At 49.4% G+C, this 15,081-nt stretch overlaps 1 protein-coding gene across 1 annotated transcript in view; it reads right to left on the bottom strand.

The window, feature by feature from the left end:
- The window catches only part of LOC119975270 (EF-hand calcium-binding domain-containing protein 5-like), a 223,194-nt gene that overhangs the window by 73,332 nt on the left and 134,781 nt on the right, over nucleotides 1-15,081 (bottom strand). The window contains exons 9-10 of the mRNA XM_038814978.1: nucleotides 14,890-14,964; nucleotides 11,448-11,659 (exon numbers count right to left, since the gene is read on the bottom strand). Coding sequence (XP_038670906.1) covers nucleotides 11,448-11,659; nucleotides 14,890-14,964 — 287 coding nt within the window. The remainder of the gene's footprint in view (nucleotides 1-11,447; nucleotides 11,660-14,889; nucleotides 14,965-15,081) is intronic.

The raw sequence follows: 15,081 nt of genomic DNA on the forward strand, positions 1-15,081 counted from the left end.
GCCGGGAAGCTGCTGCTCGGGCTGGGGGGTGAGGTGGGGGGTGACCAGGGGGTGGGCTGTGGGGTCTGGGTGGGCGGGTTTGGGGGGGGGGGCGCCATGTTTTCCGGCGCAACAGGTGCAGCTCGTCAGCCCTCTGCAAATGCGGCCCGGGAACTAGCAATTCTCTGGGCATTTTCCGCATGATCCACGGGTGTTCCAAGTGAGGCCGGTGCTAGCCCCTCAGCGGTATCAGAATTGGTGAGGGGTTCGCGCTGACTTTTCCTTCTTGAATCACCAGCGGATTCTCCGTTGGCTCCGGCACTTAGCCTCAGGAACGGAGAATTCCCCCTTATGTTTCTCATCATTAGGGGCTGGTTTAGCACACTGGGCTAAATAGCTGGCTTTTAAAGCAGACCAAGGCAGGCCAGCAGCACGGTTCAATTCCCGCGCCAGCCTCCCTGAACAGGCGCCGGAATGTGGCGACTAGGGGCTTTTCACAGTAACTTCATTTGAAGCCTACTTGTGACAATAAGCGATTTTCATTTCATTTTCATTTCTTTAATTTACACTTGGCTAGAAAGTGATAAAGGAATCACAACAAACGTAGTACTGTTAAAATTCAGCAATATTATGGCTTTTCATTTTTTCTTAATCTGTTGAACTGTTTTGGGACGTGCTTGAAGATCAAATGTAGAATATGTAAGCGCTATGCAGCGATGCACGTCCTAGGAAATCTATAGACACCGCATGCTGCCGGTTCTGACATAGGCCAGGAAAAGCATTGCTCAAAAATGTGCAGATAAGTAACCTGGTCAAATATTTCTTCTTCAGGGCAGCATTGTGGCGCAGTAGTTAGCACATTTGCCTCACGGCGCTGAGGCCCCAGGTCCGATCCCAGCTCTGGGTCACTGTCCGTGTGGAGTTCGCGACGTCAGGAACTCAGCCCATCAGGGGCGGAGCATCGCAGGTGGGCCGGCTGATGATGTGCCAACGGACTTGTGACTGTAAGCGCATCCCGATGACGCCGATTCTCCCCGTGTTTGCGTGGGTTTTGCCCCCACAACCCAAAGGTGTGCAGGATAGGTGGATTGGCCACGTTAAATTGCCCCTTAATTGGAAAAAATTAATTGGGTAGTCTAAAATTTAAAAAAATAATAATATTTCTTCTTCCATAATAATCATCACATTTTGCAAAAATAATTCATTTAAATCCAAGCCCACCCTCACAGCCGATACAACTGAACATTGCAGATAAAGTGACTGGAGGATGGAGCTACATGTAACTCAGGTTTTAAAAAAAAAAAATGAGTTGTAACAGAGCACACCTAAAGTCTACAAAATAATTTCTAAAAATTTAAATGTGGACACACTACCATTTTCTAAAAATGAAGCCTTTCCAGTAGTTGCTGGTACTGTTAACATTGATTTTAATGGACAACAATATGCTCCACTGGCTGTCGTTATGCAGCCTTAGTGTTCTGAAGGCTTTCTTCTGGATCAATGCAATCTGTTATATAACCACAGCACAGCTGCACATCCTTTAGTAATGTCATGGCTTGCAAAGTTTTCTACGACCAATGAGCATCAAGATTAAGTAAACGTGATCATTTCACTATCCTGAAGTCTCCTGGAATTGAAGATTAATCTTCAGGCAAACCTGAAGATAGGCAAGAAGGAATATCATGGGATAGTAAGGAATTTGTTTCTTTGTATTTTTCCCTTTACCCGTTTTATTTACTCTTGATAAGAACATTGGAAATGCGAGAAAAGGGCTGTTTGAGTTGCGAATCATTCGATCAACAACAAATCGCCTGTTCATTTCCCAATCGATGTAGGAAAGCAATGCTCTGTGAGGATGGATGTGTTGGGTGACTCATAACGAGACCAGTTGAAGGTGATGTGCTGAAACCTCCGGGAACACACCTAACTAGTGTTGGCAATCCATGTCTAACTCAGCAATTTAGAATTGTGTTTCAATAACTAATCAGTTACCTAAACCATTCTCTGATGTATATAGACTACCTGGAAATATCTTGGTGCAGGCACCAATCAGAAAGTCGCAGCTTACACAGAGCGGCATCTAATAGTGTGTTAGAAGGCTGTGACATGCAACTTAATTTATAGGTTCTGATGATAGCTGAGAGGAAACTGTTTTATTTAGATTTTCTTTTGTATTGGAGCCATAAATGATCTGTGCCATGGGTGCAATTCAACAGCCTCTTCCTGATGTGTTGGGTACTCTGGATCTGTAGAGACTGTGTTTACCTTAGCAGTGACATAGACAGGCTACCATCACTCGGAATAGTAAAACACTATTTTATTAAACTAAGAACTGTTGAGCATACTTGCAATGTGGGTCGATGCTATGTTAGGTTAACTGAAGACCTATGCCTAACCTGACCAGTCTAAACTGTTAGCACATGGTGAAGCACATGCGAGCTCTGTCTGTCTCAGAGGCTGCATCCCGAATGAGCGGGAAAACTAGTGCTCTCTGGCTTTATAGTGGCCGTGCCCTAACTGGTGATTGGCTGCTGTGTGTCAGTCAGTGTGTGTCTCTGCACCATTATGTACTGATGTGTATATTATAACATCCCCCCTTTTATTAAAAAAATGTGTGTTCATGGTAATAAATAATGTATGATGAGAGTGTTCCTAACTACGTGTGGCATGTGCGAGCATATTTACAAGACTATGTACAGAAACACTAAGCTACAGAAACACAGTGCCCGCCTATTTCAGCGCAGAAGAGAGCCGTCCAGTAGACGAACCAAGAATGAACGGGGGGCCATTTGTCTGAGCACCACAGCGGTGGTGGACCAGCCACCAGCTGGAAGCTGGATATGGACGTTGTCATTGGGAGCCAGATCAGGGAGATCCGTGGCACGGGAGTCATAGGCCGCACGAATGACCGCAGCTGAGGCGAGGTTGTGCAACCTTACCACCTCCGGGTCATTCGAGAAATAGTCCACAACGAGGACATAGTCCCGGCCAAGAGCATGGAACAGGTTGATGCCCACCTTGGTCCAGGGGGACGTGACCAACTCATGGGGTTGCAAGGTTTCCCTTGGCTGAGCAGGCTGGAATCGCTGGCATGTTGGGCAGTTGAGATCGGCGTTGGCAATGTCCCCGTTAATCCCAGGCCAGTACACTGCCTCACGGGCCCGTCGGCGGCATTTCTCCACTCCCAGGTGGCCCTCATGGAGCTGCTCAAGGACAAGGTTGTGCATGCTATGCGGGATGACAATACGGTCCAGCTTGAGAAGAATCCTAACTACCACCGTCAGGTCATCTTTAACATTATAGAATTGAGGGCATTGGCCCTTGAGCCACCCGTCCGTTAGGTGGTGCATGACACGTTGGAGCAGGGGATTGTTGGCCGTCTCACGACGAATCTGGATGAGTCGTTCATCCGTGGCGGGCAGATTAGATGCAGCGAATGCCACATGTGCATCAACCTGGCACACGAAGCCCGCTGGGTCGCAGGGTGTGGTGACAGACCGGGAGAGGGCGTCAGCGACGATGAGCTCCTTGCCCGGGGTGTAGACGAGTTCGAAGACGTAACGCCTGAGCTTAAGGAGAATGTGCTGCAGGCAAGGCGTCATGTCGTTAAGGTCTTTTTGAATGATATTGACCAGCGGTCTGTAGTCTGTTTCGACTGTGAACTTTGGGAGTCCATAGACATAGTGATGGAATTTAACGACTCCAGTAAGAAGGCCCAGGCACTCTTTTTCAATTTGCGCATAGCGCTGTTCAGTGGGCGTCATTGCACGTGACACGTATGCAACAGGAGCCCATGATGAGGCATCGTCACGTTGAAGGAGCACTGCTCCAATGCCGGACTGACTGGCATCCGTGGAAGTCTTTGTTTCTTTGGCCGGATCAAAACATTTCAACACCGGGGCCATGGTCAGCTTCGCCCCGAGTTCCTGCCATTCTTGTTCATGGGCGGGGAGCCATTGGAACTCTGTCGTCTTCTTGACCAGGTTCCTGAGAGCCGTAGTGTGGGAGGCGAGGTTAGGGATGAATTTCCCCAGGAAATTGACCATGTCCAGGAATCGGTGGACCGCCTTCTTGTCCTCCGATGTCTTCATGGCCTTAATGGCAGCTACCTTGTCCGCATCCGGCTGCACGCCAAACTGGGAGATGTGTTCTCCGAGGAACTTAATTTCTGTTTGACCAAAAGAGCATTTGGCCCTGTTGACGTGGAGGCCATGCTCATGAATTCGTCGGAATACGCGTTGGAGGCGATCAATGTGCTGCTGCGGGGTGGTAGACCAGACGATTATGTCGTCCACATATACGCGAACCCCTTCAATACCTTCCATCATCTGTTCCATAATCCTGTGGAACACCTCCGATGCAGAGATGATGTCAAACGGCATCCGGTTGTAACAATACCGGCCAAATGGGGTATTAAAGGTGCAGAGCTTCCGACTGGATGCGTCGAGTTGGATCTGCCAGAACCTCTTGGATGCGTCTAGCTTGGTGAAACATTTGGCGCGAGCCATCTTGTTCGATTGACTGAAGACCTATGCCTATCCTGACCAGTCTAAACTGTTAGCACGTGGTGAAGGTTTGTGCTACTAGCTGCCAGCTCTGTCCGTCTAAGAGGCTGCATCCCGAATGAGCGGGAAAACTAGTGCCCTCTGGCTTTATAGTGAGCGTGCCCTAGCTGGTGATTGGCTGCTGTGTTGTGTGTGTTGATTGGTCTTGCAGTGTGTCAGTCAGTGTGTGTCTCTGCACCATCATATACTGATGTGTATATTATGACACTTCCTGCCTGATTTGGTGTCAGGACGAGGCCGTTGAATCTCATGAAGCCATTTGGCTTATTTAAATATACGTTCACCGGATTCACCCGGCGCCTGGGACTCAATGGATGTGCCTGGGAGACCTCGCCAGGGCGCCATTTAGTCATGGTCCACACAAACGTGGAGCAGCCTCAACGGCAGCTTGGGGAAATCTTCCAGGCCAGTGGACACATTTGGGTGATCAGGGTGGCGCCCTGGCACTCTCTCTGCCACCTGGACACCATGGTTCTGCCACCCAGCACCCCGGCAGTCCCACTCCAGGGTGCCCAGGTGGCACTGCCAGGGTGTCTTGCTGGTAGTGCCAGAGTGCCCGGGTGCCAGATTGGCACTGACAGGGATCGGGCTGGGGCGGGCCTTGCCAGGTAGAGGGGGGTGGCGGGGTTCCTGGGAGCCTCCCTCGGGTGGGGCGTAATGGGAGGTCAAAAAGGTGGGGGGCTGGAAATGGGGAGGGAGATTGGGACACCTTCTAAAATGGCGTCCGATCTGCGCGGAGCCTTAGGTTCACCAGCAGGAAAACCCTCTAAGTGCGGCTTTGGTGGAGAGAATCTCATGAGGTCAAAAGAAATGACAAACAGCAGTGCCGAGAAATACCCCGCTAAACGCACCATACAGCGATCATTAACTCAAGTCCACTGCATCGCACCCTATGGTACTGAAATAATTTTATTGTAGTGTATGGGGCGGGATTCTCCATTTCTGCGGCTAAGTGCCGACGCTGGCGTGGGACCAGTGGTGTTTCGTGACCAACAAATTGGTGCAAAGGCTTCACTGATTCCGTCTAGCACCGGCGCCACGTGAAACACCCGTGGATCGCGGCGAAAACGGCTGGGTCCCAGCCCGCGCCCACGCACAGCTGACGACCTGCACCAGTCGCACCATATAACATGGTGCCGGCCGGGCACAAAACTTAACCCGCCAACCGCGGCCCCACATCCCACCCCCTGGCCAACGCCTGGCCACGCTCCACCAGCCCCCCTAGCCCTAGGAGATACTCCCGGCCAGCGGCACAGATCCCAGCCGAGTGTGGCGGCGCTGGACACAGTCTGAAGCCGGCACACCGGCTGAGACCACACATGTCCCGTGCCATCGGGAACTCTACCCTTCGGGGGTGGAGCATCACGGGTGGGCCGGCCGATGTGGTGCTAACGGCCTTGCGACTGCGCGTGGCGCGCGTCACAAGAACGGTGGTATGGAGAGGGTGGAGAATCAAACTGCCGCCAATCACGATTCTGGCGTTGGTCAACGGAGAATCCTGCCCACGGTCTGCAGAACATCTATAGTATTAAGAAATTAACAACCACCATGACTGTAGCTCTATATACAGCCTAAAAGAATTGTGCTTTAATTGTGTAAATGCCGTAATTACTTTCTGACATACTTCCATTTAACAGGATGATACATAGTTTAACATCCCAGCCAAAATACTAAAGGAACTCACTCAGCTGAAGCATGTAGATTTACCTGATGGTAATTGCATTGTCATTACAAAAACAGCTCTTATCTTAGGAATATTTGAAAGTTGCCCGTTGTTATAGTGGGGCAAGGATCAGTGCTGGGACCTCATCTATACACAATCCACGTTATCTGCTTAGTTAAGGGAGTAAGTGTAATACCTGCACATTTGCTGACAATACAAGGTGGGAAAATAAACTGTGAGGAGGGCAAATAGATCCACAAGTGGATATCGATGGGTTCAAGGAGTAGACAGAAAGGTAGCAGATGGAAATGTGAGGATATTAATTTTGGCAGAGAGATGAGAAAAACGTAACATTTTTAAATGGCTCCTCCCTTACCAACAAACAATGCCCCAGAAGTCTCTCTTTACATGTGCTCAAATTAGTCAATCTATCAATGCCCTCCACTTATCTATATCTAACCCTAATAATAGTTAACTTAACATTAACAGTGATTTCATTGAACATATGAAAACCTGAGAGGCTGCTTCTTCTGGCTGCAGAGATGCAGGACCTTAAAATAAGGGGGAGGCCAGTTAGGATGGAGATGAAGAGAAATTTCTGAATTCAAAGGATTGTAAGGTTTTGGAATTCTGGGCCCCAGGTGGGTAAAAGACCCTATGGTGGTCTGCTACTGAATATATTCAAAGTTGTGAAAGGTACATTTTTGGACTCTGAGGGAATGAAGGGAGTAAGGAGATTGGGCAGGAGAGTGGAGTCGAGGTGGAAGATCAGCCATGGTCTCATTGAATAGTGAAGGAGAGTAAAGAGGCTGTATGGCCTACTCCTGCTCTATTCTTCATGTTCTTAGGTTTTATAAGTTATCAGAATGAGTTTCAAACCTTTTTTAAAATTTTTAATTAATTCCGAGTTATTCAATTTCAGATTTTTGAGTACAAATGTTACATCCAGGGCCAGAGAAAGATATCATGAGCCCAGTGCTTCTCCTGTTTGTGGGCCCCTCATTCCTCACCCCCCCCCCCCCCCCCCATCCCACCCCCCACTTTAACCCTCTCCCTCAAACATGCATGGTATTTCCAATGTTGGTGTCTGGTGACAAACATCGTCGATATGTGCATGCAGTCTGGGTCATGAATACTGAAAGCAGCAACAATATAATGTAGTGCGAGTTTGTGTGCGCCCTATAGGTAATCCCACCAAGACTATTAAACAAACAAGTACAAATTTCACTTTAACAGCATCATGACATACTTTTAATTTGACAAGAAAATATCCTGTTAGTTAATTTTAACACTATGCAGAATATAACGCTGTTTCAGTGACTGCCTCAGCCCTCATTAATATGTTCTGCACATTGCACCATATGGGCATGGTGACAGTAAATGGATATTTAGGGAAATGATTCAATACTTGCAACCCAGATAAAGCGCACAAGACCTTTCCAATTTTGTTAAAGTAGAAGAAGACTTTCTCTTGTTTATGCGCATGATATTATTCAATATAATTATTTTATACAAGGGGTGAAATTGGTTTCTATTTTATTAGCAATCCCACAGGTTAGAAAGACCAATTGACTCCAGGGAAGAAAAGTGGAACAGTTGAACAACATAAGTCTTTCAAGATAAAGATAGAGGGCGAAATTCTCCCCCCCCCCACGACGGGTGGGAGAATAGGGGGAGGGCCTTCCCGACTTTTTTGACGCCCTCCCGCTATTCTCCCCCCCCCCCCCCCCCCCCCGCCGAAATCCCGACAAGAATCGCTGCCGCCGTTTTTTTACGGCCGGCAGCGATTCTCAGCTGTTAGAAGGGCCGAAGTCCCAGCCCTTTACGACCTTTTTACGAACGGCAAACACACCTGGTCCTGCCGTTCGTAAAAACGTCGTGACAAACTCGCAAAAAATAACCATGGCACCGATTGGCACGGCAGTACCACGGCCGTGCCAAGGGTGCCATGGGCCCGCGATCGGTGGGCACCGATCGCGGGCAGCGGGCCCGATGCCCGCGCACTATTTGTCCTTCCGCCGCCCCGCAGTATCAATACGCGGGGCGGCTGAGGGGCAACCCGGCCCGCGCATGCGCGGGTTTCGCGCAAAAACGCGATGACGTCACCCGCGCATGCGCGGGTGGAGTCTTCCCACCCGCGCATGCGCGGCTGACGTCATATGACGCGTCAGCCGGCGCTAACTCCGGCAAGCGGGCTTAACGATTTTCGTTAAGCCCGACTTGTCGGAGCCTCCAACGTCGGGCTGCTAGCCCTGACGGGGGACCAGAATCGGTCCCCCGTCGGGAAGGGGCGCGCTGCCGTAAAACCCGCCCGGGTTTTACGGCAGTTTTACGATTTCTCCCGTTTTGGGAGAATTTCGCCCAGATAGTTTTTTGAAGGATAAAGGGATAAAGGGTTATGGGGCGGGATTCTCCGTGAACCGGCGGGGCGGGCCACTCCGGCGCTGAGGAGGGGCGTGAACAACTCCGGTGTCGGGCCGCCTCGAAGTTGCGGAATCCTCTGCACCTTCAGGTGCTAGGCCGGCGCCGGGGTGTTTGGTGCCGCGCCAGCCGACACGGAAGGGCTTGGCGCCATGCCAACCGGTGCTGAAGGGCCTCCACTGGCCGGCGCAAGTTGGCGCTGTTGCTTGTTATGCTTTCCCTTAATTTGCTCTCTGATCCCACCACAAGGTTCAAAGCCAAGTACTGATCAATAACTCAATACACCAGTTAGAACATAGATAGAACAGTACAGCACAGAACAGGCCCTTCAGCCCTCGATGTTGTGCCGAGCCATGATCACTCTACTCAAACCCATGTATCCACCCTATACCCGTAACCCAACAACCCCCCCCTTAACCTTACTTTTTAGGACACTACGGGCAATTTAGCATGGCCAATCCACCTAACCCGCACATCTTTGGACTGTGGGAGGAAACCGGAGCACCCGGAGGAAACCCACGCACACACGGGGAGGACGTGCAGACTCCGCACAGACAGTGACCCAGCCGGGAATCGAACCTGGGACCCTGGAGCTGTGAAACATTTATGCTAACCACCATGCTACCGTGCTGCCCTAAGTTAGTAAGTTTGAAATCAATACACATGTATTTACACGCAGTCAATTATTACTCATGCATAAACTCTACTCACTAAACTACAACTGCTACTAAAGCCTATACTTAGCTTCGGGTGGCCCACCAGGACAGAGGAACAATGGCCGTTGTCCGGTTCTGATACTGCTGGCTTCGAACTGGTACGGAATAGTAGCTAGGAGCATCTATCTCGTAGCGTGCATTAACCTTACACTTACTTGGTTGATGTAGCTGTTAGGCAGGTCTCTCCTCGCTGAGAGCCAAGGCCAAGAGATGGAACTGAACTTGGGGATGCTATCTTACAGTCCCCAGGGGTTTTGCGCCCTTCTGGGCGGACCCCGGACTTGGTCCCAATTAATTGGACCATGTCCCAATTGTTCGTATTGATTTTCTCCAATACCGGAGTTGTTCCCTGATCGTTGGGCGGGCCCTATGTGGCCGTTGGCCTGCCTTTGTTTTAGCTCCCACTGGCGCCGGGGAGTCTGTCCTGGTCTCGATTGTTTCAATGTTTCTTTTTGTCCCTGGAGATAGCTCATTAATATGTTAATGGCTATTGGTTTCAGTTCTGTCTGGGTTCTGCAAATCTTAATACACAGGAAACCATGCACCTGCTTTTTTTCTCTGGTGTTGTCCGTTTTTCCTTGCACTCCTTGCGAGTGTCCATTTTGAATCGAGACATGGCCACCCCAGCGCATGCGGGGGAGCGCCAACATGCGCAGGTGAGTCTTCTCCGCACCTGCCATGGCAGAGGTTGACAGCGGCCGGTGCGGAGAGAAAGAGTGCCTCCACGGCACAGGCCCGCCCACGGATCAGTGTGCCCTGATCACGGGCCAGGCCACCGTGGGAGCACCCCCCAGGGCAGATCCCATCGCACCCCCCCCCCCCTCTGAGGACTCTGCAGGCCGCTAGTGGAGCCAGGTCCCGCCGGTAAGGACCTGTTGTGATTTACGCCGGCGGGACCCGCCGAAAACGGGCGGCCACTCAGCCCATTGCGGGCCGGAGAATCGCCGGGAGTGCCACTGCCAGCAGCCACCGACTGGCGCGCCGCGATTCCCGCCCCCGCCACCGGAGAATTTGGCAGCCGGCGGGGGCGGGATTCACGCCGCCCCCCCGGCGATTCTCCGACCCGGCGTGGTTTCGGAGAATCCCGCCCATGGTGTTCGGGCGGGAAAGTGGAGCTGAGTCCACAAAAGATCAGCCATGATCTCATTGAATGGCAGAGCAGACTTGAAGGGCCAGATGACCTTCTCCTGCACCTAGTTCTTATGTTCACTTTTTTTTTAAATTTAGAGTATCCAATTATTTGTTTTCCAATTAAGGGGCAATTCAGCATGGCCAATCCACCTACTCTGCAGATCTTTGGGGTTGTGGAGGTGAGACCTATGCAGACACGGGGAGAATGTGCAAACTCCACATGTAGAGTGATCCGGGGCCGGGAGCGTACATGGGTCCTTGGCGCCGTGAGGCAACATTGGTAACCACTGCACCACCCGTAATAGAAGTATTCACTGTCAGTGAGAAGCGTTGGAACCCTCAGGTATATCAGTGCAGCACAACTTTTAAAAGTCAAAGACTGAATGGTGCACAATTGTATCTATGTTTTCTTGATCAGCAAGTCCGATGATTCTGTTGATTGCTGCATCTCACTACATTATATTGTCAATATCTACTGTGCAAAACAATTTTGTCATGATATTTCAATACCTCAAAAAAACTCAACAGCACTAAATTAAAGTGGATTAATTCGAAAGTAGACAAAAGGACAAGATGTAAGTCAATGGAAAAGCTTCTTGAGAAGCATGTGCAGTGTAAAACAGATTACTAGATCTCTATGAAACCATTGTGCACTTCTGTCTTGGAAAACCCACAATGCTGCTCACAGTAAACATTCATTAACAATGTCACTATGTTTACAAAACAATTAAACTCAGTAGCTAACATTCCCCCCAACAACCCCTCCAACCCCCCGCCCTAAGTCTCACCCAACCCGCACTCCAACCTTCCTCCCCAACCTCCTCTTTAACCACCCCCAACCCCCGAACCTCCCCTCTAACCACCACCCCCCCCCCCCCCCCCCCCCGACCAGCCTGCCCTCCAAGCTGCCCTCTAACCTTTCACACCTATGCTAACAGAAACAGAAACAAATAGAATTCCTGCATCATTTACCTCAGTTAATCGCTGTATCTTTTCCTCTTTGGTCTCTTTATATTCAATCTGAATGAAGGTTAGAAGGTTTTCAACAGTTTCAGGCTTCGCGCTTGCCACAAAAGTCTCCATTAATTGGATAAACTGCTGTTTGTTTAGAGAACTCTTTTCAAAAGGACTTGTAATTAGAACACCACCACGGCTCTCGATTTCTGATATAAGGTTTGCCAATTCTGTACAAAGACAAGGACAAAAGAGGTTCCATTTATCTGTAAGCATTTCAATTCCTCCTGTTTTCTAATATATGATGTTTTCCTGTTTACATTTAATTCCTTGGGGGTGGGGGGGGTGAAGGCTCGACCGCCCGGACTTTAAAGCCTGTAACCCAGGCCAGTGTTCCCAATGGTCCCGAGCTGGGCGCAAGCTTTGTCTGCTGCCCCAACAGCCTCTCTTCATTTCTGAAATGAGCCTGAGTTTGTTCATAGCCTGACATTGGCAGAGTTATTACACTCGCCAATCTATCTGTTGCAGATGCATCTGTCCATGACAGTATTGACAGCAGTGACCACAGCACAGTCCTTGTGGAGACAAAGTCCCGCCTTCATTTTGAAGATACCGTCCATCGTGCTGTGTGGCATGACCACAGCGCTAAATGGGATAGATTTTGAACAGATCGAGTAGAACAAAACTAGGCACCCTTGAAGTGCTGTGGCCTATCAACCGCAGCAGAATTGTATCTGACAACATTCTGTAACTCCATGATCCAGCATATTCCTCACTCTACTCTTACCATCAAGCTGGGGGAGCAACTCTTGTTCAATGAAGAGCGCAGGAGGGCATGCCAAGGAGCAGCACCAAACACACCGAAAAATGAGGCGTCAATCTGATGAAGCTATAATGCAGGATTACTTACGTTACCTTCCAAACTCATGACTTCTTTCACCAGAAGAACAAGGGTAGCAGTCGCATAGGAACACCACCAGTTGCAGGTTCCCCTCCAAGACACAAACAACCCTGACTTGCAACTATGGGTGGATTTGTGATGAACAAGGCAGAAGTTACGCGGGGAGAAGAAAACTGGTTTTCCAATATCAGGAAATAAGATTGGGATCATCGCCTCCTGAAGTTCGGAGTGGGTTGATGGCAGGTCAGGTCTCCCGAAGCTCGGCAGGAACCCACTTTGCACCTCATGCAAACTCATTAAACGGCTAATAGAATGGAATCATGACCCCTGTCAAATTTTCCACCCTGCCATCAATGAGATATTATGCCGTTCTGTAACCTGACTGGTCATTCATGGCATGCACCTGCCGAGGGACGATCTGAAAGCACTTACTTGGATTCGAAGCTGGCTGCACACCATGGAATTGGGACGCAGGGATGGTGCACGATTAAGGCATGGAGGTTGAGGAATTAATGGGTGCATTGAGACTCGCTGAATACAAGCTCCCCTGCTAAAGGGGGTGGGGGAAACCTAAATCATGTATAGCTAAAATTCTGTATAGTCAGCCAGTTTGGGTACCAACATAGAGGATAGACCCAGCTGGGATCGTTTGTGAGGTGTAAATAATAGTTATTGTAATAAAACTTTATTTCTTTCCACAACTCAGTGTGGACTCTCATCACGGTCTGCTAAACTGGCGACAAGGGTTCAACTGCTTTTCCATCGATGCTGCAACTCTGTCGGTTAAGCCACCTCACTAACCCTGTGGGATACAGGTCAGACTCTTTTCATTTACCATGCCGCTGTTCTGAAAATTAGATGTATTTGGCGCCAATGTGGAGGACAGTATGCGGAAAGAATGCAGGGCCGGCTCAAGGTACCGGCAACTCGGGCAGTCGCCCGGGGTGCCATGTGCTAGGGGCCGCCATCAAGTCTATGTCTATGTATTTGCATTATGTACTTCTGAATGTCCTATGTGTTTCATGGTACAGGTGACAATAAATCAAATCTAATTAATTCAGTGGCCGAAAGGTTGTAAGATTCTAAGGACGATCTGCGCATTTGCAACATGTTGCCTCCGCTTGATGGCAGTTACTCATGCTCAGTAGCTGCCCACACGCAGCCCGGAGTCACGTGGGGTGCTCCTTCAGCCCCGGCCCCGCCCCCTGTGCTGCCGCCATGTTGATTGGCCTCGGCCGCCTGCTGGTCCAGTTCAGCCGCTGGCGGCTGCTCAGTGTCTGTGTGAGGCAGTAGCTGCACGGAGGGTCCTCGGCGGGAGGAGGGCCGCCGAGGGGAGCAGGAAAAGGCTATCCACAGCGGGGAAAGGTGGTGGAGCGCAGCGCTGGAGGCCTTTAAAATTGGCACTTGTAAGGGCGCCGAAGTTCAGCTTGCCCGGGGCGCCAGCAACCCTAGGGCCGCTGCTGAAAGAATGCGTTACTTTTTCAGGGCCAATAGTATCATGGAGAATGATCACCAGACAGTCACTTTGTTAACTGCCCGTGGTGCACATATCTATGGTATGATACAGAGCCTCATGAATCCTGTGCGCCTGGTACTCATACTTTTGAGCAACTAGTATCGCCAGTGGGGCAACATTTTAACCCAACACCATCTGTAATTGTGCAGAGATATCATTTTAATACAGCGGAAAGGACCTCGGGAGATTCTGCCACCGAGTTTTTGTCAAGATTATGAAAGATAGCCGAATTCTGGGAATATGGTACATTCCTGTCGGAAATGCTGTGCGACCGCTTGGTATATGTCATCAATAACATGGCCACTAAAAAGAACCTGTTGGCTGAAACGTCCTTAAATCTGCAGCAAGCTGTACAACTTTCCCTATAATGGGAAACGCCGAACGAGAGGATGCAGAAAATCCAGGGAACGCCTTCGGGTGCGCCCCTCCTGGCGATCGACCCCCATGTCGATGCAATTGTGCAGTCAAGATATTTCAAGGCCCACCCAGTCCCTTATGCATTGCTGGCAAAAGTGGAGAGGCCGATTTGGGGTTCCAGTCGGAAGCAATATTCACCTTCCCGGTACACACCCTGCGCCGTAGGTGCACGATGCACAGCCAGAGATGAAGCAAGTCCGGTGCCCTCCATTGTGGTCAAATACATCTAGTAATGGCGAACATGCGAATGATCAAATCTCTTTGGTTCACTAATGTTCTTTAGGAAAGGAAATCTGCCATCTTACTTTGTCTGATGTAAATGTGACTCCAGGCCCAAAACAATGTCTCATCTTTCAAATTGTCCTGGTGAATGCAAGATGAAAAACTTCGACAGCATGTGTCTTTTTTCAACAATACTCAAAAAAAAACATTCTTAGGCACTAAAGTGACAACATTCCTCCCAATTTGTTGAATGCAACAAACTCATCTATCAATGGCAGGACGAATTATGATAATGCTTACTGTAAACTCGACATCCATTTCTATGGTTATCAATTTTTATGCATTCTTATTGTTTTTCAACTTTTAGAAAGAAAGTGTAAAATGGACAAGAATGCAGGGATTACCTGGAAATTTAGATCCTGCTTCACTCTGTTGATCAACAACAGCAGGCTGAAACATTTCTTCAGATAAAATGCCATCTACAAGTAATTGTAAATTAAAATCCTCAATAATATTAATACAACCTGGCATTAAAAATATTGATCAACAACTTTCTGCCGGCCAGACTCCAATGTGAAATTTATATTTATCAAGGA

Source organism: Scyliorhinus canicula, chromosome 12, assembly GCF_902713615.1.
Source record: "Scyliorhinus canicula chromosome 12, sScyCan1.1, whole genome shotgun sequence".
NCBI lineage: Eukaryota > Metazoa > Chordata > Chondrichthyes > Carcharhiniformes > Scyliorhinidae > Scyliorhinus > Scyliorhinus canicula.